Source organism: Glossina fuscipes, unplaced genomic scaffold, assembly GCF_014805625.2.
Source record: "Glossina fuscipes isolate IAEA_lab_2018 unplaced genomic scaffold, Yale_Gfus_2 3, whole genome shotgun sequence".
In the NCBI taxonomy this organism is placed as follows: domain Eukaryota; kingdom Metazoa; phylum Arthropoda; class Insecta; order Diptera; family Glossinidae; genus Glossina; species Glossina fuscipes.
In genome coordinates this window covers 12,009,417-12,031,582 of record NW_023998417.1, presented here as the reverse complement: position 1 = coordinate 12,031,582, position 22,166 = coordinate 12,009,417, and the positions used below count along the sequence as shown (strand labels likewise).

At 34.4% G+C, this 22,166-nt stretch overlaps 1 protein-coding gene across 8 annotated transcripts in view; it reads right to left on the bottom strand.

The window, feature by feature from the left end:
• Window positions 1–436: 436 nt before the first annotated feature.
• LOC119634956 overlaps window positions 437–22,166 on the bottom strand; it is a 38,278-nt gene continuing 16,548 nt past the window's right edge. The window contains exons 2-7 of one of the 8 annotated variants that reach the window (XM_038029412.1): window positions 12,995–14,055; window positions 9,092–9,244; window positions 6,312–6,452; window positions 6,085–6,199; window positions 5,824–6,011; window positions 437–1,151 (exon numbers count right to left, since the gene is read on the bottom strand). In XM_038029412.1, the coding sequence (XP_037885340.1) occupies window positions 847–1,151; window positions 5,824–6,011; window positions 6,085–6,199; window positions 6,312–6,452; window positions 9,092–9,244; window positions 12,995–13,898 (1,806 nt within the window). In that variant the 5' untranslated portion in view covers window positions 13,899–14,055 and the 3' untranslated portion in view covers window positions 437–846. Of the gene's footprint in view, window positions 1,152–4,663; window positions 5,046–5,814; window positions 6,012–6,084; window positions 6,203–6,311; window positions 6,453–9,091; window positions 9,245–12,994; window positions 14,056–22,166 lie in introns of those variants that run through there. The other 7 variants (XM_038029410.1, XM_038029409.1, XM_038029411.1 and 4 more) reach the window with 7 other exon arrangements.

The window sequence follows — 22,166 nt, the reverse complement described above, 5'->3', positions numbered from 1 at the left end:
ATTATTCGATTATTATATTTAATTATTATTAATCTTTTAATTTAAATTTTCATAGTTATTTCTCTCTATGTATATATGAATATACATATATATTTCTATATATATATATATAACGTTAATTTTATTTATAACGTTAATTTTCATTATTTAAATTAGGTCTATTTAAGGGAAAAAGTATGTTTTTATATTTTTAAGGATTTCTTCTAAGTTGTATTTAAAAAAAAAAAAATAAAAATTTCTGTTATTCATGAATTTGTTATGCAAAGTTTTTTTGTTTTTTAATTTTTTTTTGTTGTTTTTTTTTTCTTTTTTTTTTTTGCCTTCTTATATTTATAAGAATAATAATAATAATAATAAATTAGCGTTTATTGGTGTATCTCGTAGGCTTTGTTATTTTTTTGCTAAATATATTTTAAAAATTATTTACTTTTATATCAATATTTTAATATATTTGGTTTTTTTTTTTTTTTAAGTTTTTTTTTAAAGCAAGTATATAATAAGTATGTAGGTGCATTTTTTTACTTAAAAAAATGAATAAAAATGAAAGATAACAACTCAAATTATTTTTTCTAATAACTTGTATGTATGTATGTTTTTAAAGCATCATATCCATCATACGTACTAAGTGAAAATTGTTTATAGATTAAAATCCTAAATCAAGGATTTTCTTCTTCTTTTCTAATTATTATTATTATTATTATTATTATTATCATTTCTAAGCTTATTTGTATTATTAACACATAGGTGTTAGTACGTATGTGTGTCTTGTCATATTATCATTATCATTATCATTATTGTTGTTGTTGTTGTAGTTGTTCTTGTGTGTATGTGTCTACGTGTGTGCACTTATTTTTTCGGTTCGATAATTTCTACTGTCACGCTTTCCGCTACCGGATTTGAAATGATGTTAGTAATTAAAGGTTCTTGCTGTTGATGTGTATGTGGCGTTGTCGATTGTTCCTGCTGCTGCTGCTGTTGTTGTTGTTGTTGTTGTTGTGGATGATGATGATGTGTATGATGGTGTGGCTGGTATGTTGAGCCTTTTCGCTCGTGATGACTATTATTAACAACTATGCCAGGAGCTACAGAATTGCTGCGATTCGAACGCAGCGATGTAGCCGAAGCATTGCTATTACTATTCGACCTTGAACCTGTAAATTAATTAATGCACAACATATTCGAAAATTCTTGCTTATATCATATATTCACACATTCCACCAAAACATTCCAGCTCTTCACTACTAAGAATTTAAGAAAAAACTTTTTACAAGTATTTACACAGCATGACACAATTAAAATAAAAAGGAAAAACAACAACGAAACATAAAAATGTTGATTATATTCAACAAGAACTACTAATTAGAATTTTTAATGAACCCATGAACGTGAAGAAATAAGTGGCAATTAATAATAAGAATTAAGCAATCAAGCAATCAAACCGCAATAATTTCCAACTCATAAACGAGATTTCATCAAGAATTAACGAAAATTATGTTGCATCGAATTGCATTGAAATATTTGGCTTTGTGTAGACATTGGCACAAATGCCACTCATATACTTGAAAATTTGGAGGCATTCCTGATTCTTAGCTTGCATTTTAAAATTTTTTAGTGAGACGTAATGGAAGACAAAAGCATCTTATTACATCCACCTGATGAGAACTTGAAGACGCATTAAAGAAATTCCTCACAATTGAAGAGAGTTGAAACTAAAAACTTCGCTAAAGACATAGGAAATACATATGAGCCAAGGACCGCAAACAGCAACCGTTAACGGTTTGAACATGAAATGGGTGGCAACACATTTTGAGTTGACTTGACTTTTTTCCGTCCCTGCTCGATTTGCCAATAATTCGTAACCATAGCTAATGCGTAATGCATTTTGATAGTGCAATACTGCGTCACTGCATTACTGTGCACTATTGCTAAAGTCAGAGAGCATCCGAAAGATTACTTCTCTGCGCAATAGATAAGACATATACGAAATCGCAAAGGGATACCTCTCAGCAGGCATTGCAACATTATTATCCAAACCAGAATCTGCGTCACAAAAATATATCAATGTATTGTTATCTTGAAGGGAATGCAATAAATGCTGACGATTAAAAAAGCGTTGTTTAGAAAAATTAAAAATTTTCCTTGATTTTTGTTCAAAATAGGCCTTTTCCTGATTATGCGGGGATATGACGCGATCGTAATTCATTTTTCTTAAGGATTTATACTGCGAACTTTAATTGAATGTGAACTGCGTTGAACTTGAATGGGATTCGAATTGAAATTGATCCGCGCAAGTGGTCATCTGTTGGCCGATGCAATGCTATGTCATGTTATCTCCACCTAATAATAATAACAAATTATAATACGTTTGATGTCTGCGGTCTTCCTAGAAATTCAACAAGGCCGACATGGGGCAGTAAGATTAAGATAAAGTTGGTAAATAGTTTAATGCTTCCATAAGAAGATTTTCTACCTGGTACGCTGATATTTACGTTTGCTACAATGGAAAGGGACTGGCGTAATGATTCATCCCGGGATTAGTTTCCATAGAGCAGTAAGATTAAGATAACGTTCTTAAATAGTTTAATGCTTCCATAAGAAGATTTTCTACTTTGTAGCTGATATTTACGTTTGCTACAATAGACTAGAGACTGGCATAATGACCCATCCCGGGATTAGTTTTCTTACCGAGCTTACGTTGTGAGAAATGAAGAAGCGCAGGCAAGGAGGAGTGCAAATTGAAGGGGTTCTATTTAACTGATTTTGGCCCATATAAAGGTGAGTTTTGCTTTTCTTCTTTACTTCACTTGATAGTTAATTTATGTATCTTGCTGTTCTTAACTTTCTTATATTTAAGTTGAACGTTTGCGAAACTTACTGTCGCTTCCCCCCTTTCAGCACCATTAGTTGTTCTTCTGAGCGGTTGGTAATTAACACAAAGAAAATCAGATGCGAATAATGTAAATTTGCGAATAAAAAATAAGGTGACTTGGGGAAGTTATCGAAAGTGTCTGGAATCGTTTGTTTGAAGACTTCTCTACTAAGAACTCAACTAAAGTGACAGTCAGCGCTCAGCACTCAACACTTCACACTGTTACTGAAGGGGCTAGAGAAAAAGTAATGCCAATTGGTGCCTGTTGCACGCTTGCGTTACTACCTGCCCGAAGCCAATCAAATAAGAATTCGATTAACGTGATAAGTCAAAGCAAGAAAAAAAAAATGTTCTTCATCAATTTTTGACAGATTAAATCGTGAACCTTTTATAGTACTCCACGTCTACGTCAATCGAATAACGTTACCTGGCATCTACAGCATCTAATCGAAAAAATTCAAATTATTAATTGCCAATAATCGTGTAATGTGCGCAAAAGTGTTAATTTTGTATGGAAGAGAAAAGCGTATTCGCCTCTAGGCAAATTTTAGGCGCCCACCACTTCCAGTTAACTCCAAAAAGAATATGTTGATAACTGGTCCCTCCAGCCCATCTCTCTCGCATACGATAATAATGTATGAAGAAGATGATGGTGGCCAAGGATGGTCGCCCCGACAAGATAATGCTTTGCAATTTATAAAATTGAAGGGAAAGCGTGTATCATGAGGTGCTCCAAACCGGCGAATGCGTTTCAAAGTCTCTATGCACGTCTTTAATAAGTCGCCAAAGAAAGTGAAAGAGTCTGTGTAGGACGATGCAGTGCATCCACCAAACTGACCTCAGAAGAGGGAAATGCGAAGCACTTGGAATTCCGTTATTCGACTGCAAGCCCTAAGGTGATGGCAACATGACTTCGTCAGAGACAAGATTCATTTAACATTTAAGAAGAATTTTTGCGGATTTGAATCTTATAGAAAGACCGCATTGAAGTTTATTCCTTGATTAAGAGACTAAGGACATAGTACATAGCTTATTTTATAGCTAAAGGAATCTGATATTCGTGGTCGTGGTTGAGTGCCTCTTAGTAAACAGAGTTTTCTTTCATCTATTAAACTGTATTGATATCAATATTTTTGCATTTTTATGCACGTAAGCCGTATAATATCCGTACGTATGTTCAACTAGACTAATTGATTCACGAGTTCTACCGATTTCATGTAAAGACAAATTTTTTATCTCATAACAATAACAACGCACATCTATCTACAGGACAAACCGATAGAAATGCACGCGGCACAAATGAATGAATTGTTTTACTTTATTAGGCACAAAGCGAACAAGAGGCAGAGATAGTAAGACAGACAAAAATTGGATACAAAACAAACAAAAAAAAAAAGCCGACTTTTTATGAAATATGAAACAAATATAGAGAAGTAATGAAGAAGTAATGATTACAGTAAACTACCGGATTAATTCGGGAACGACTTTGAAATGTCGGGGTCACTAACTAGAACAGAAATGCAATGTACACGAGGAATATGCGAATTGGAAAAGGGTTCACTAATCAAAACATTAACGTGTTCATACTTAAGTGGTAGATGTAGAGAAGAGAAAACACAGCATACCTTATGTTAATAGAAAGAAAACATATTTGAATACCGACCGGTTGATTGGTTATACATGTCTTAAAGTAAAGAGATGCGATTAGCGTATACGACTTTCCACATTTATATTTACAGCCTACAGTGTAGTCAGTTCAGTTACGAGAGGGCGGAAATATTATTCGATGTTTTGTTTTTTTTGTTTTTTTTGTTTTTTTTTTATAGTTTTTGTGGCGATTATTAAAATTTGTTCGTTTTATTGGCGACAGATGGGGGTGGTGTACTTAACGGTGTACTACAGGCAGTAGTCCCGGCTAACGGTATTTGACTCACATACGTTGTGGTGGTGGTGTTAGGTACTGTGCCTGCGTTACCAGTAGCGACGACATTATGTGTTGACAGCGGTGACACAGTAGCGCTATTGTGTGGGTGGATAACATGCGTTAAGTTGGTCGCATGCGAGGTTTGGTGCATATTGGTCGCATGACTGTGCTCAATCAAACGTGAACAATTCGAAGTATCACTAACACGCGAATCACTAGATCGTGTATTACTTTTAGATCTTATCATACGTCCTGCAAATGAGAGCAAGCATTAGGAAATGGGCCATGAAGAAAACGGCCTCAAGTCAGAGTACCAAATTTTATAGATAGACATATATTTATTTATACATATAGAGAGGAAGTGTTGCTGGAATTCATATGTAAATTATATAACTTGGATTTATCTGTTTATGAAAGTGCAAAGCGTAATCGATCCGGGAAGTGTGAGTGAGTTTATCGACGCAATACAAAATCTAAGATAAATCTGGCCATAAATCATTGTTGTTTAATTGTTGTTGCATGTACAAGTTGTTATGGTCATAAACATGTCTGTAACAGTTCATTATTATTATTCTTCCACAGAAGGCGTCATTAGCTGGCGTTCGTTCTTCGCCACTACTACATAACCATGACATACCAAACATGTTGGTTGTTATTGCAAATGACATAGAAACAATGACGCAGAGCAACTTAATTTAAAAATCAAGTAAATTCTTTTCTTTCTTCAAATTATCTCCGGTATATATATTATGCAATTCCTTGTATGTATATATATATATATATATATATACATGTTTTGCTCTTATACTCATACACATATACAGAAAAATATTTAATAAAAAAAAAAAAAAGTGAATAAAAGTTGAAAAAAGGTTTTTTTTTTTTTTGTTTTTTTTGAAATGTAATAAAATAACATTGAGTTTGTGTTCAAGTACAAAGAGAGAAAGAAAGAAAGAGAGAGAGAGAGAGAGAGACAGAGCAAAAATATTTTCAAGTGCAATAGGGTGCATGGAATACAAACCTGTCTTACCTAACGACGGGTTCGGTGAGTGAGGACGCAACGAAGCCATACTGGGTTGACGTGAAGGTCCCCTCACCGACATTCGAGAGCCGCGTCGCTCTTGACCGTGTAATAGTTTGCTTTCGCGTAATAACGACACGTTCATCAGACGTGGATTCGGTGTATTAAATATTGTACGATTTTCATGCCATCTGGCTCTGTTTTAAAAGGAGTCAAGAGAAAAATGCCAACAACAAATTCCTTGATGTCTTTTGCATTTCTTTTACTTACTGACTGAATAATCGCAGTACAACGCATATAATGATAAACATTAAGGCCATGCCTATAAGTACACCAATCATCGCCCAGTCAACGTACACTTCGGGAGTCTTCTTGTCCTGACGACCTGCTGTTATGTTTTAATAATGTATTTATTATGCGTAATGTATGTGTGTTTATGTTATATGCGTTTAAGATGCGAAAGAGTAAAAGAAAAGGATAAATGTAACGGTAAATACCTTTACATTCAACGGAGCCGTCTTTTAACCAAAATGGTGTCATTTCAAAACGACACACACATCGTCCATCGCGGCATTCAGTTTGAAAGTATTTTGCCTCGCATTGTTCGTTAAAGAAACAGCTTTCGTTAACAGCTGCCTCTGGAAACGCAAATAAAATGATGAATAAATTGCTTAACGTAACGTAAAGTATGAGACTGCATAACTTGGCATGCACTTCAATATAATGAGTATATGTAGCTTTTGTACAAGTCATATAAGCGACGATGGTCTGTTTGTCCGTCTATGGAGTTCATTATATATCCATTGATTCGCTCGACTGCTAGTATGTCTGTGTGCCTAACAACGAATTCTCTGTAAGTTTGATCATCAATCCGCCATCAACATCCAATGCAGTTTGACTAACAGTTCGTCTAATTGCTCTTCTGAAAAATGGTATGCATGTATGTCCGTCTTACGGATCGGCAATTTATCTATCCGTTCAGCTGTTTACCCGCTCAGATGTCAAAACTTGTCTGTATAGCCAACCCCTTTATTAATGATCCATTCATCTACCCGTTTGATTGTCAATCCGTCCATCCATCCGTCAGTTCATATATAGTATAAGTGTTTTAATTGTCCATTTAATCGATCATTAATTCCATCTATTCGTCTTTCCCCTTTTATCCTTTGTTTTGTGATCAGTCTTTTTGCCTTTTGCTTTTCTGTTCGTTTTATTTATCTACTGGTTTTCCTTCCAGCAAATGGAAGCAAGAAAAATTATATATGCAATGAATGCTCCTCCGTGAACTCGACAAACAAAACTGACAACAGGGTATAATCGAGAAAACATACACAGCTGCCGAGTAGCGGAGTTGATAAGGATCGCGACTATCATCTCGATGTTCGCGCCTTCAAATCTCACACCTCTCGTATCTTCCTTTTTCCTTATTTCCTTCTGACCGCCAACGTCTTCACGTTTAGAGGACATCCCTCCCCCCACCCCTGAGCAATTGATCCTGCATACAAAAAAGCAACTTCTCAACGCCTAAAACTACGGCTCTTAATGAACACACAGGGGGGGAATGAATATTTAAAGATCTTGTGTAAATTACAATAAACTTGAAAAGCGTTCATTTGACATCTAAGACCTAAACCCAAAAGTAGTTTGCCTATATAAACGAAGATTAATTTAAATTCAAAATTTGTTAGTGCTAGGACTGCCAAGGTTAGATTATCAACAAAGTTTGATGGTGTGGCTTGAGTAAAGCGGACATTTTTTTTCATACCTTTAATATCATTAGCCAATCAGATGGAGGGCATATGCACTGTATAACTTAAGGCTTGGTTTTGAGGAAGGGGAGAGGGAACTAAAGTTTAAGCGTCTGCTCTCATCAATTCCATGACATACTTCAACGCGCATTAGTGTAGAGAATATTTAGCTATTCAATGTTTAATCGTCATTTCCCTTTGAAACATTTCGCCACAGCTGCATAATAGACCTTTTGCCAACATGCATTATATTTATTATTATTTTTTCCCTTTTGATAATAACTTGGTTTATGTGTTTAGTTTGCAAGAGATTATTTATTTCCGATACATACTTGGAAAATAATAACAAAATTTGTAGCGCAAAGAACTCCTAAAAGTCCGCAACCTGCCGAGTGCATTAGTTGCGTAGTGTATGTGGTGCCAGGAAAATAATATATGCACACACACACACACACACAGCATGATTTCGATGATCACATGCACAAATAAAGAAATACGGGAACGTTCTTTATTTCTATTATAAATTTTGAAAGTTTTTCACTTATTCAAGGACAAACGTATGTGCGAAATATTGGTCGCTACGTGAATTGACTTCTTGTGCACGCTGGAAGTGCTTTAATCTTAATAAATCGAAGAGCATTTTCATAATGGCAAAGAAGCTTTTTTTTCGATTTGTAAAACAAGAAAAGAACATGCGTGCGTCTGTACGTCCGATATATTCATGGTCTAAAGCATTGATTAAGAATTCAAATGATTATTTTAGTTACTTATACTTATAATGGGGAAAAAACATTTTTTTTTTCTTCATTTATATATAGTGAAGCTCACTGACGCGTCTTTATTCTGGACGATCCGAAAACTTGATATATATATCTGATCATTGTCACTTTTATGAAGCGTATCACGCACAAGAACATGTAAGAGTCACTTGTACTTGATGCGTGTTTGTTCTCGACTTTTTTCAATGTTGCAAATTTTGTGTATAAATGGCTTTCGGATTGACGCGTTTTTATAATAATTTTTTTTTTAAATATATGTTATATATGTATGTATATTAAAATTTATAAAATGTATTTATTTATAAAAGTAATTGTTAAGGATAATAAAAAATAATATAAAATATTTAATAAAGTTTCTAAAAAGGTAGACCCAAACCATGCGAACAATTGCTAAACTTTCGGAATTGTGGCAGCAGCTTAGAGAGTGTCTTAGTTTTCCGAGTGGTATGTACATTTCTTTTTATACCGTAAGTAAAGTCGTCATCTTTTTTTACATACATTTTTATTTTCTTTTTAAAGAAGCCGCGATTGCTCTATTCGAACTTTGATCAAAATCGTGTAAGATAAACTCTTACGTCCTTTCTATTCCCCTCGCAGAGTGATATATTACTTTACCGAAATTTTAATAGCGCCGCCGAAATTATTTTCGATTTGGAAAAGCTTTAATTTGATAAACCGATCTTACGAGGATTAAAGCTAGGCTTTGCATATTTTTCTTATGACCCCAGTAAAAATGAAAAGCGCACTTACCTTTGCCACATTTGTCAATGTGATTGGTGACCGGCAAGTCTTCGGTACATTGACAAGATTTTTTCTTCGGGTCGCAGATGGAGCCAGGAAAACCGCATTCTAAGGTGTTTTCACATTTATCACCAAATTTTTTTTGCCCTCTGCTGGCATAGTCTGCAAGAAAATAAAAAATAAATAAAATTAAGATATGTTGCATGAACGAAATATGTTACATGAATGAAATAAATTATATCTAAACAATAAATCAATGTGTGTGTATGTGCTCCAAATTTATCACTTATATGTTAAACTACGACCATGGATTAACTTTCATCATAACTGCACAATAACTGCAATCTAGTCGCTAATACGAAAATTGCTTCTCAAGCAGAGGGTGTCTCTGTATCATCCAAGTCTTTTGGATTCTTTTATTTTCATATGTCAAACTATTGCATTTCACTCAGTTTTATCGCGAACTATTAAAAATGATTAATTTTGTTTCATATAAGGACTTCTTTGAAGTAAGCCGTATTATGTGTGGCAATTGTGAGGATAGTTCGATCCAATTCCTATTTAATAACTTTCGTCCTTGGGCTAAATATCTCGCAAATTGTACCGGCAGATATAAGATACGATAGGATAGATGGATCAAGAAGCTTACATCGATTCGGCGAATTTTTCTGAATAGTTTGAGAAATGATTCTGACGCAGCAATTGCGACCATTGAACCCCCAGCAACTTAATGTATCCGTCGCTATCACTACGACTGTGGGATGAAAATAATTAAAATGAACGCAATTATTGGTCCTTAATAAAATTTGGATAATTAATTCAAATCAATTTGAAGGATGTCAAAATACCACTACATTAAACTGAAATCAAAAGTTTGTGTGAAAAGGACTCTAGCAGCAGGGACCAACGAATAATGATAATCGTGAAAATTGCAGCTTAAAACTAATTCGAAAGTCTACGCCCGTCCTCTAGCTTCGTTAGACATGAAAAATTTACTAGAGCTAGAGAGAAATATAATCGATGATGTCATGTCAGAGTAATTACATTACAGTTTCATTTCGCTAAAGGTGCTGAACAAATTCAATTTGTTGCTAAATACAAACTTTGATATAATGTTTCGGAGAGTTTTATATAACGTCATTCATTACAAATCATTGATTAAATTAAGCAAACTTGTAGAGAAATAGAAGGAACTCGTAGGCTCCCATCTCTTCCGTATAAATTTTTATTCTCGTATTGCTAGGCCGAAGAAAACCTAAGTTTATATGAATTTTTTTGAAAACCTTCCCGATCGGGTCTGAAATAGCAATGTCAGAAAAGTTAATAGTTTTCCCGCCGCTTATTCTTACATCACCCAGTGAAGATCGATGGATGAATGCCTTTGGTTTAGAATATTTTGAAATCCGCGTCAGCGAATCAGTGACATAGGTGAGTGGCGTCATCCTATGTACATAACATATCGTTATCTATATTAGTAATTCTGCAAGAGCAGCAAATAAATATATTTGGAAGTGAAACGACTTGCTTTTATCTTTATATATATATATATATATATATATATATATAGGTACTTTTTTTCCCCAAACAACTAAGTCGTGTCTAGTCGCTCGCCTTAAGACAGATAACTATTCGCTTTCCATGAATTTCCATAAATGATTGTAATTGCTCTACTGGTAAGCCTTAATTATTTACGTCAGCGTCAGTGGAGGAAGAGAGAGAGAGAGAGAGAGAGAGAGAGGTCATGCTTTGTTTTGCTTTGCTTTATTGCACGCAACACCGGGAGTTTATCAATGTTTGCGAAATTTTGCGAAAATGTTTGCAACAGCAAGAGGGACCTTCAGGAATTGTATAGAGTACACATGTCAGTCTACTGATAGGTATCTGAATTGATCTAAGTATGTTAATTCGGGTGTCCGTCTTTCACATAATACCATAAAGTTCTTGCATGGAAATTGATATCGTAGGGGCATGCCTACAATATGACAAACAAAAAAAAAAAAAAATGGAATTTTTGCTCATTACTCAAAAACTACACATAAACACATGCAACGAATTAAATTTCCATATAAATCACATATGTTATGTGTGCCATATGATATTTGCAGGAAAATGAAAGAAAGAGAAAAAAAAAAACGGCTACGCCTACTTAATATTATAGAGGAGGAGAGGGGGGTTTTTTTGTTTTTTATTTTAAATAAAAATTATAGTTAGAAAAGATTCGGCCGCAGCTGAATATAATTTCTTGTTTACTTGTTTTTGTTTAAAGCGGAATCTCTCCACTCTCTCCTCTCTATCGCAATTGTGTACAATCATATATATATATATATATATATGTATGGAAACGAAATGTGGATGTCTGCTAAAATCGCGTTCACATTTCTGAAGTAAGGAAATTGACTACTTAAGTCTTTGATTTGATTTGATTCATGTTCCTCTGACGGGTTGCTACTGCAGCCTTAAGTTTTCTAAAAATATATGTGAAACGCTTACAGTCACGTGATTGCCATTAAGAAAATGTTCTTTTTCTTTGTTTTATTTTTATTTTACTTTAAAACAAAAAAAAGAAAAAAAAAAACAGAAAAAATGCTGAGAAAAAACGTGATTGAACACGCGTACGTAGGCATAGGGCCAAACTTCCAATTTGTTTGCTAAAGGTTTCCTAAACGAGCGGATTTAATGCAGCGTAATAGTGATGTATGTTCGGAGAGGAAAATAAATCAAAATATAAGTCAGCGCAGTCACAGGACTATGCGGTTCGAAAACCTACGAGCTACGAACTACGAACTAGTGCTTGTGTGCGTCTCCGTACTGTTGCCTTGAAACGAAATTCATTATGTTTGCTTTTCAAAATTGTGTGAGGCAGTTAGTTAACGGCAATATGCACAAACACGTTATCTTTATTATTTTTTTATACGGCTGTCCTTTAATTTAATACGAATAAAAAATAAGTGGCAAAAGAAGCGAGAGATATTTGTTCAGGCGGATATTGAACGGAATGCTTAAAACTTATGTTAAGCATGCGAAAATTATTTTACCGCCCAACGGGTAAAAGCTCTTTAAAGAGCTGATTACGACGATTTGTAAAAGTAATATTTCTATGGGGCATCTTCTGCTTCAGATCCGCACATCGTTTGCGATAGGCGGAAATCGCTTTTTTAACAATTAAAATATATATATACTCTAATATATAGGTCATGGCATATAGATGGAGCAGACTGAACTTATGAACTTATGATGGCTATGGGATATGTAGATTAAATTTGGAATTGTTGTTAGCGTACACAGGTAATATTCCGGTTTGGCGAAATGGCAAGTAGTTTGGGTTCGCTCGCCATTCCGATCCGCATTGTATTGAAAGTTTATTGTTCTTGCCTAAGCTTAAATACTAGCATCTCATGGCATTGGTGCGTTTCCCTTTCATACTAGGTCAACTTTGTTTTGTGCGGACCTCCTTGGATGTTACGGCAAAGAGTCTGCTTATTTAAAAATCGTCCAGCGGAATAGCGCGCTCAGGGAAGGGAATGAACAAAAACGTACGGTCGTACGTTTATTGTCGAGAATATTGCATCGGCAAGATTTCGTAATATGTGCCGATTACGTGAGCTCGGCCGCCATATTTTAAAAAGCCGAATAATGGAAGCAAAAGAAAACCAGTCTTATCATAAAGTTTCAAAGTCGTCTGCGATAGAATAATTTACGTCATTTGTATTGTTCAAGAATGCATTTTGCATTGCGGTCTCTATTATGTGCATTTCTAACTTATCTAATCAGCTTCGGAAACTTTCTGGTAATGCATGCAATCAGTAAAGGAGTAAGCAAGCAAGCTTTATGGTGGATATCAATAATGTGAATTTGGAGATGACTAAAATTGTTTATGAAAAGTGAAAACGAAGTGTAAGAGAAAGAACTCACCGAACTCTGTGGTCGTTGCTTCCGGTGCCATACTAAAGCTGTTCACGCCAAAGAAATGATCGTCATCGTTGGCGACCGCTAACTGCGGCAGGGTGAAAGCTGCTGCGTACAGCAAACATAAAGTCAACATTTTATCGCTTTTCGGCCAAATGTTTCCCGAACGAAGGCAATTAAATCCGCGTGAAGCGCGCATGACTTTGATTACTTTAGCGCTGACGTCAAAAGTCGATAAGAACGGCCACAAAATAATGATTGTTTGCCATAAAAACATCGACAACTGGCTGCTGTCAGGATTTCGAACTAAATTGTTCCCAATAACGACTCTCTTAGCAGCAGCAGTTTGTAGCGATGGCGAATACCTGCTTGACGCTTCTAATGTTACAACTTTTACTAAGCTCTGGTGTAGTAGACGCGTTTCAATATTGACGTCTATTAAAGTTTGCTGCTCTTCTCTTCGTATTTGTTGTTGTTTTATTTGCTTTTGATGTGTTCTTCTTCCTCTATTCCCGTGACTATTGTAATCGATATTTGTAAACCTATTTACGTTGCTGTTGTTCTCCTCGTTGTTGTTAGTGTTGTTGTTATTCTTCTTCTTCTTCTTATTGTTGTTGTTGTTGTTGTTGCTTTTATCGTTACTGCCACTACAAGTTGCTTTTGATGATTCCAACTTTTTGGAAATAATTTTTACGTAAGATGCACAACTTTGATGCTGTTGTTGCTGTTGTTGTTGTTGCATTTTATCAACACCAACCGCATTTCTCGTAAAATTGACATCTTTGACAACATCAACATTTTGATAAGGATATCGCTGCTCGCGATATTTACTAGCTATTGCAACAACACCGGTGGAGCTTCTTTGAACGGAGGCTCCTTGGTGGGGCTCTAAAGCCCCATTTAATTTCATATTTTTTCGTCGTCGCGTTCTTCATCCATTCTGTTGGATTTTGCTATTTATTATGCTTTTATTATTGCTTTTGCTCTCTCTCTCTCTCGCTCTTTTGATGCTATATTTACAACAATATTTTCACGTTTCTTTAACCTTTGCAACCGGAACTTGTTTCCTAAAATAAACATAAAGGATAACTACGTGGCATACTTCTGTATATACAAAACAAACAGAAATGAAAAAAAAAAAAAAAAAAAAAACGAGAGAAATCAAATATTAAATACTTGTGTGTGTGTGTGTGTGTGTGTGTACATAGCATTTCTATAAATACGTAACGTTTATGTACATAAAAATGTTCGTATGAATTTGCACGTATCGTATGCATATAAAATTTTCATATACACATATACACGCACGCTCTGGAGGATATTTTTTTTTTTTTATTTTTTTTTATTATTCAGCTGAAAGTGTTGTGTTGTTGCCTTGGCAACTATTTAAAAATTATGTCACAGCCCTATTGTCACATGGTTTTATGGTAAATGCAACCTTTTTATCCCATCCTTAGGCTAAATGTAAACTACTTCACATACCTACATCGGCATGTACGTGGATGGATTGTTTTAACTTAACAGCAGAATATTTAGCAAAGCTGTTCCGCTTATTTTATACATGCACATGTATAAACATGCGTAAACACAAACGCACATACACGTTTACACGATTGAGCGTGTCTACATAGAGAAATGAAAAAAAAAAAAAAAAAAAAAAACAAAATCATAAAAAATTGAAAGGATTCGTTTAAAAGATGAACAGTTTTATTATTAGTTTAAAAAGGTTAACAGTTAAACACGCGTCGCTTGTAAGGGTCCACCCAGCAATTATTATAAACATACATACACTTACATGACAGCAGCGTTTGCGCCTAAAAGGACGCATACAAATTTCCGGCTGCTAAAGGCATAAAAAAATCGTTGCATATAGCAAAGGCCGACTGCGCTCATGGGATCCTTAAACTTTTTAAAAATTTAGATAGAAAGTTGAAAAATTTGTGACGCACATGTATTATTGCATCTATCATTGTCGAAGAAAAGTCGCATATAAAGTCGCACGGTAATCGTATCCGTGAAATTAAAGCAAGATCAGCATGAAAAGCAGAGGGCATTTTGGAACGTTTATACCAAAAGGTTTATTACTTGTATGTATTACGATGATATTATCATAAAATTTGTCATAAGCTTTATAACGGATTTAATCGTTGCCGAGAATTCGTTTGATGAACTTCCGCCGGCAGACTACATGAAAATTTGCTTACTTGCGGACGAATTGGTAAACAAAGATGCTTGCGCGAGCACACAGAGGCTTGTATGAAAAGGCTGTCATGAATCCTATCCGGAGGCGTGTAACTGCCGAATTAGATGGTCGTGAGTTTGGCGGCCTTTTTAGTTACACCGTTAAGGTAAAATAAAAATGCAAACAGAGATAATTCGAAGTAAGACTTTCCGCAATTGTTCTGGCTTAACTTAATAATTCATTCAGATTCATTTAGATTTTCTGTGAACATAGCTTTCTAATCCTTTGCTTATGTAAAAAGTTATATCGGCTTGAAAATGAGTGAAATATCTGAAGAAATACGCTCTGTAATGCCTTCTTACTATAAAAAACTAAACTAAAAACGCTGCAAAAAAAAAAAGAGGAAAATTTGTAGAGCGTACGATAAGAATGTTGAAGTGAACGAAGGACTCACAGGGGTTTGCTCGATTCCGTCGCGAAAAAGTCGATGACATTTTTGAATGAATTTTCTATAAGAAAAGGTAATCTTTTGACTTAAGTTAGCTTATCGAAAACATCTCAATATCTCAATACTTCTCTAGAAGTGACATTGCTTGGATCGTTTTCAGCTGCTGATGGGTCGTCTCGATGAAAGTACACCATCAGATATGCATAAATTTGGAAATACTTTTACATGAACATAAACATATCCTGAAAAGATTTATCAGTGGATTGGAAAACTTAGGCTGTAACTTTCCAGTAGGGGTTTATTTGAAGCGGATAGTCTTTTTTGCAGCGCTTTGGAAAGTGCGCAAAATTGCAATGAAAAAAATTTTTTTTTATTAAGGATTTTTCGTATTCCCATGTTAAACGGTTTAAAGCATGCATTTATTTATTAAGTGAGTAAAAAAGCAAAAAGAATTTTGAAAAAATTTGTAGTGGCTTCCGTCCTTAATAAACAAATACGCAAGTCTTTAGATTGTTAAATTGAATGCTTAATACAACAAGTTGTCTACTTGACTCCGCTTTCTCCTCCCCCTCCTGCGCTACTCTAAGCAGACAAGTGTTGCGGCGCATTTAAAATCTGAGAACTTAAGCAAAAGGTAAAAACGTGAGTTGATGTTAATAAATTGACAAGGATTGTATTAAAAAAAAAATGACATCAACCTTTGATAAATCATAAGTAAGAAAATGTGTGTAATAAATTTTCTTTCGCTTTTTTCCTAAGAAAAATGTTGCGTTCAACATTTATGAAATTATGAATTTAACTTAAAGTGCTTTACGGTTAGAGCCCCAATTAGCTTTAGTGTCAAGACGATTTAGAAAAGATCGTCACACTTTATAATTAAGATAACACTTGTATCTATTACATATATATATATATATATTATATATATATGCAAGTATACGCGTGTATATGTACCGAGAATTTATTAAGAAGGAGGCATATTCTTGCTTTCGTCCTTTTTCTCCCTTCCACCGTCAAAGACAAGTTTAGTGCATGTGCGCATTTTCTCAGGGTCGTAAGCCTTAACATGACATAAAAATGAAATTTATATGCATACATATGCACGCATGCCTATCTATGAAATGATATAAAAGAAATACTACAAGTACATGCACGTATCTGATTTCGGATGTGAAACGCAGCGCTTATACCATCACCATCACGGACAATTTCATTTACAACACACACACACACACAATAAAGGCGACAACATTCTTAGGATGAAGTAAAAATTAATGCAAAGAAAAACTAAAAAAATAAAAGAAAAGCAAAAAAAAGGAAAGAAGAAGAATTGGAATAAGAATAAGAAAATTCTTTCAATAGCTCGCTCTACGTATATGTATACACTAGAATTCTGTTATATAGGAAATTTCATAAAATTGTGTAAACAATGAAAATTGCAAAACAATTTTACAAATGGTTTACGCTACGCAGTTAAAGCAATTCCCTTCATATAATTTTCATCTGAATTGTACAGTGATGATTGAGATACAAATGATCTCACGCAAGCACTCGTTCAAAGTACTGAAAAATAGTTTAGCGAAACGCATTTCTAAAATTCCTACTTATACGGGCGTCGCGGCGCCTATGCATCGACTACCAGAAGTTGTTCATAACTGAATTTGAAACGCGCCTATCATCTGCACTGATAATATCATGATGAACATGATGAAATTTAAATGACTAAATGTCTATCGTGCTAACGCGTTGACCCACTTGACAGTAAGACCCAAAAACAGGAAACTTTTGATAGCACTAAGGATCGCTTCATAACTGAGATCATCAAAGAGATACGCATAACTGTAAGAGAAGTTTATAAAGCGAGTGATTACGTACGACATCTTTATTTCAAGTTGGATCTGAACTTAGTCCAATCTAAAGAAGAATTCTAACCAACATAACAACAATAGTAAGAATAAGTCTTTTTTGCCATATTAGAACGTACGCAAGTGTTGCCTTTTTCCCCCCTCCCCAATGAGAGAAGTTAATGAAGCGAGCGATTACGTGCGTTTTTTAGAGAAAGAGAATTTAGAGCACTTGCGGCAAATAGGCGAATCAGCCATTTCGATTTAGAATCTTGGATTGACTAACGATAAGTTAATTATATAGCGTTTTCCACAAGGCTTTGCAAATTTACTATGTCTCTCTCCACCGTTGGTTTATGTAAAAATCTTCAAAAATGAATAAAAACGAAAATATTGTAAACTTGTGCGCTGACATGGAAAACTTTTACATCGCGGTACATGTTCCGCTAAATGTTTGCCTTTTTTGGCCTATTTTCTCTTCTTCAAAAACCGAATGGAAAACAAAGGAACAACAAAATATTACCTGTACGCACGTAAGTAATTTATATAAAAAAATGATTGAAGAAGAAGGTGAAGTTGTTCAGCTGATTTTTCTATTTAGAAACTTTGTACAATTTGGGCTGGTGTACTTCGCAACTGCATGAAGGCCTCTAATACGTACATATACATATGCATGCCATTGACAAAATGCTTTTGTATGTAAAGTAAGAACGGAATTTTCCACTGTCTGCATCTAACAATTTATGCCTAACAAAGTCAACATTAATTCCAAACATTTTATGCAGTTAAGTGTAAATATTCAATTATGCACGAGGACATACTTTATGTGTTCGTATGCGCGTATCTACTGCTGGCCTACGTGTCTGCTTAGTTGATTATCATTATATGTTATCGAGCCTATGTGTTTAATATTTATATTTATTTTTATTTAAATAAAAAGCCGCCTCCTTAGGTGTAAAGCGTTTCGATGTTCAAATTGATTACGAGACTCTCTAGAGGAAATGAAAAAATCAAGAAAACTTTCTAATATTTTTCTTCAAATTTAAAGAAAAAAACCAAAATAATTGTAAAAAATATGTAGAATTTTATTAGAGGACGATTTGAGGAGCAACGAGACAAAAGGCGATACGACCAAGATGGTGGATTAAACCGCCTAAGAAATCAAGTTTGCTTGTTGCTGCTTGCTATATATGTCAGCTACTTATACTTCTTCTATATGGAAATGCAATTTCCAATTGTCCGAAAATATTATATGCATTTACAACAGTAATCATTTAAATTGAATCGACTTCGGAAATAGTTATAAACATATCATTAAACGATAATTGGTCTGAGAATTTGTAATTTAACAAATGTGTAACTAATTTTAAACTTCCTTTCCTTTTTTCAAACGGGCTTGCCTTCACAAGCAGCGGCTGTTGTTTTGATAAAATGCCTGCAATAATTTTGGAGTGTAAGCTACGTTGGTGTAGCACTTTGATACTGAATTGTTTTTTCGCAAGTCAGTCCAGTTTTGATCCAAATCCGTTGTTGTCATTTCTTTTCATACAATTGCAACTTTCTTTCTAAAATGTAAACCATATTTTCGAACAAAGAGACAAGTACTGTTAACATTAATTCTATGTCATAAGTGGGGGTCAATAAATTGATTTTGTTTATTTACAATAACTTTCAGGTGTATTTGTAAACATTAGGAGAGATTATAGAGAGCCTAGAGCCCATTCCTACCATTTACCCTAACATTTCTACGTACAATTATTATAAAGTAAAGTGAGACATCTATAAATTCTATTTTTTAGAAATATATACATATGTATACGATCCATTTCAAATTCAGTCTTATGTTAATGAAATCTTTCAAGTCGTATATGAAAAGTAAAAACAAATTTTTCATATCTATTTGTTAAGGAATTTCTCAAAGTTGTCTAAAAGAATTTAAAGAAGAACATTTGGCAGTTTTTTAAACGACCGGCTTTAAAATTGAATATGATGCGTATGTAAATATATGGCCTCAATGATAAAGCGCTTTTTGCAGTAACTTATAAGAGCAAATATCAAAGGATTCGTTACAAAGTCTATACTATAGGATAATATACTTCTTTGTTTTAGCTAAATAAAAACCTACTGCACTTAAACTAAATAATGAAAAGTATCATCTTGTTAAGCATGTGTACCCAGGCAAGTGTGTGCGCATTGTTTCATTTTTGTTCTACTGCGATTTATGTTCAGCTTTCAATAGTTCACTCATGTAAATGCTCTCATATATGTAAATATAGTTTTCACTGCATGCTTGAAAATACGTTCGGATAAATTTAAAGACATCAAGACGAAAAGTATACTATTTTTATCTCCGATAGATGTTTTTTAGGTTTGGTTTTTTTTTTTTTTTCTGATATTTCATTTATTGTCTCTTTTTGGCTTATGGCCAAGGAGCTTAAACTTTTGCTTGCTTGCATTTCCCATTCATTCTTTTCAAATTATTGATTACTTAAGTTTTCTTTCTTGTTTCTTGTTTCTTTTTTTTTCTTTTTTCGTTACACCTATCACCTCCAGGAACGAGGTGTATTCATTTTGTTAAAACATTGCCAACATTCAGAAGCTAACTTCAGAGACCCTAAAAAACTTCTTGCTTAATATGAAATACCGTCTAGACATATCTGTCTGTCCTTCCGTCTGTCAGTCCCAATAGATTTGTGTGGCAAATAATCCCCTTATTTCAAAAGTCAAGACACCTTGCAAGCAGGCGGCGAAATCGTGCAAAAGAAACGCCCACAGTAACAGCATCTCTGCGAATATTTTTTGCTCATTACACACTTCCTTAACCTGAGCAAGGCTTCAAAAGATGATAGATGATCAATAGTACCTGTACAGAAATGGGGGAAATGGGGAAAATGGCTCAAGTCCTTAGAGTACTATAAAATATCGGAATTGCACTTTTTTGTGCTTCCTTTTCAAGAAATAGGTGGCAGGTATAAAAGATTCGGCCACAGCCAAGTGTTATTATCCTTCTTTTTGTTTTTTTTTTTTTTTTTTTAAGAATACTCAGCATTTACTTTCCTTGATGCTATGAATAGATAGCTACCTTTTAGTTTTGAAATATAGGTGACCGATATTAAGGCAAACACATGAGAAAGTTAGTGGATACCATCAAGGCCAAGAAGACAGAAAAGATCGTTAAATTAATTGATGAAATATAAAATATATTTCATTATATCAGATATTTTTGGAAGCATTGTATTTAATGGCTTTAAAATGACAGCGAAATTATTTTTATGCACATAATTTATGCTTTTTTCATTATTGCTATAAATAGGGTAGCACTTAGTATTAATCACAAGCAAATGTTAAATGACAAGAAAAAAAAAGAGGCTTTTGGAAAGTAGTGGTTGGCATCCTCTTCTCACAAAAGGTTCTAAGTGTGATGGCCTGTCCCCCACCTAGGCAGTGGTGAATACCAAAGGAGAAGACCTTAGAAAGCATATCAACATTTAGAACCGAAGCTAGAGCTATTCTTCAGATCACAAACCTTGCTCGCAAGCTAAACTTAAAAAGGGTTTTAATTGCAGATAGTTCGTCATTCATAAAAGCTTGCTTGCAATAGGATTGCCACTGACACATACGGAGATAAAATTAAAAGTTCCTGGCATATTGGTCTCTTGGGAAATGAGCGAGCAAATCCACAAATTCTGCACCGTCAACTATGGAGAGTATATTAGCAGACAAACATGGAAGAGAAAACTAAAAAAAAGTGAGAAAAAAATCAACAGAAATACTATCCACACTACTCGTATGTTAATTCCAATCTCGTTCCATCTCTATATCCAATTAAAGTTTGGACAGGTCAAGACCAAAACATTTGCAAGAATCTGGTTTAGGCGTATCCTTGCAAGCAATCATCAAGGGATCCTGCAGAGATCTACTTTCACATTTTGCCTGCGATCGCGGGCGAAATCTCACGATCGAGCATATACTTTGTGACTGCCAACGCCTTTTTAATAATGGGCGGTTTCCAGTTTTCAGGGCATCCAACCCTACGGACAGCTTAAAAATATCCTGAAAACTTGATATCAATAAAATATTTGGCTTTATTAACCATTGAATTAATCTTCAAAAAAGAAAAAAAAAAAATAAAAACGAAAGTGTTCGTCCTACTTTTAAGCCTACAATTTAATGATAATAATGAAAACTTGTACAAACTGACGAACGATATAAACGAAGGAAAAAATTAATAAAATCTTAAAAAAAAAACAAAAGTTGATTTATTTGTTTAACATAAATGAACTACCAATACCCTTAGCATTTTCCTAGATGAAGAGACCACAGTTGGTGTCACAATTGTATGTAGGGCATCGGTCAATAATTAATGGGACCGACAGAAAGATGTCGTATGTAATAAAGAGTCTCATAAACTTTCACAAACAGTGCCTGTCAAAATATCATGTCATTGCCATCACTTGCTTACAAGTTTTGGCGGTTTCACTGACGCTGCTTTTGTTATTTCAAAAACGACGAAAAAAGCGAAATTTCGTGCGTTGACTATACATTGCTTTTCATTCGGAGAATACCATTGAAACTCAACTTGTCGATGATTTTGCTAATTATGAAGGAGAGTCGTTTTGAGCACAACTGAATTGGCCTCGTATTGTCTTAGATTTCTTCAAGGGTGTGAAGTTATATTTAAATATAACTAGCAAAGACACAAAC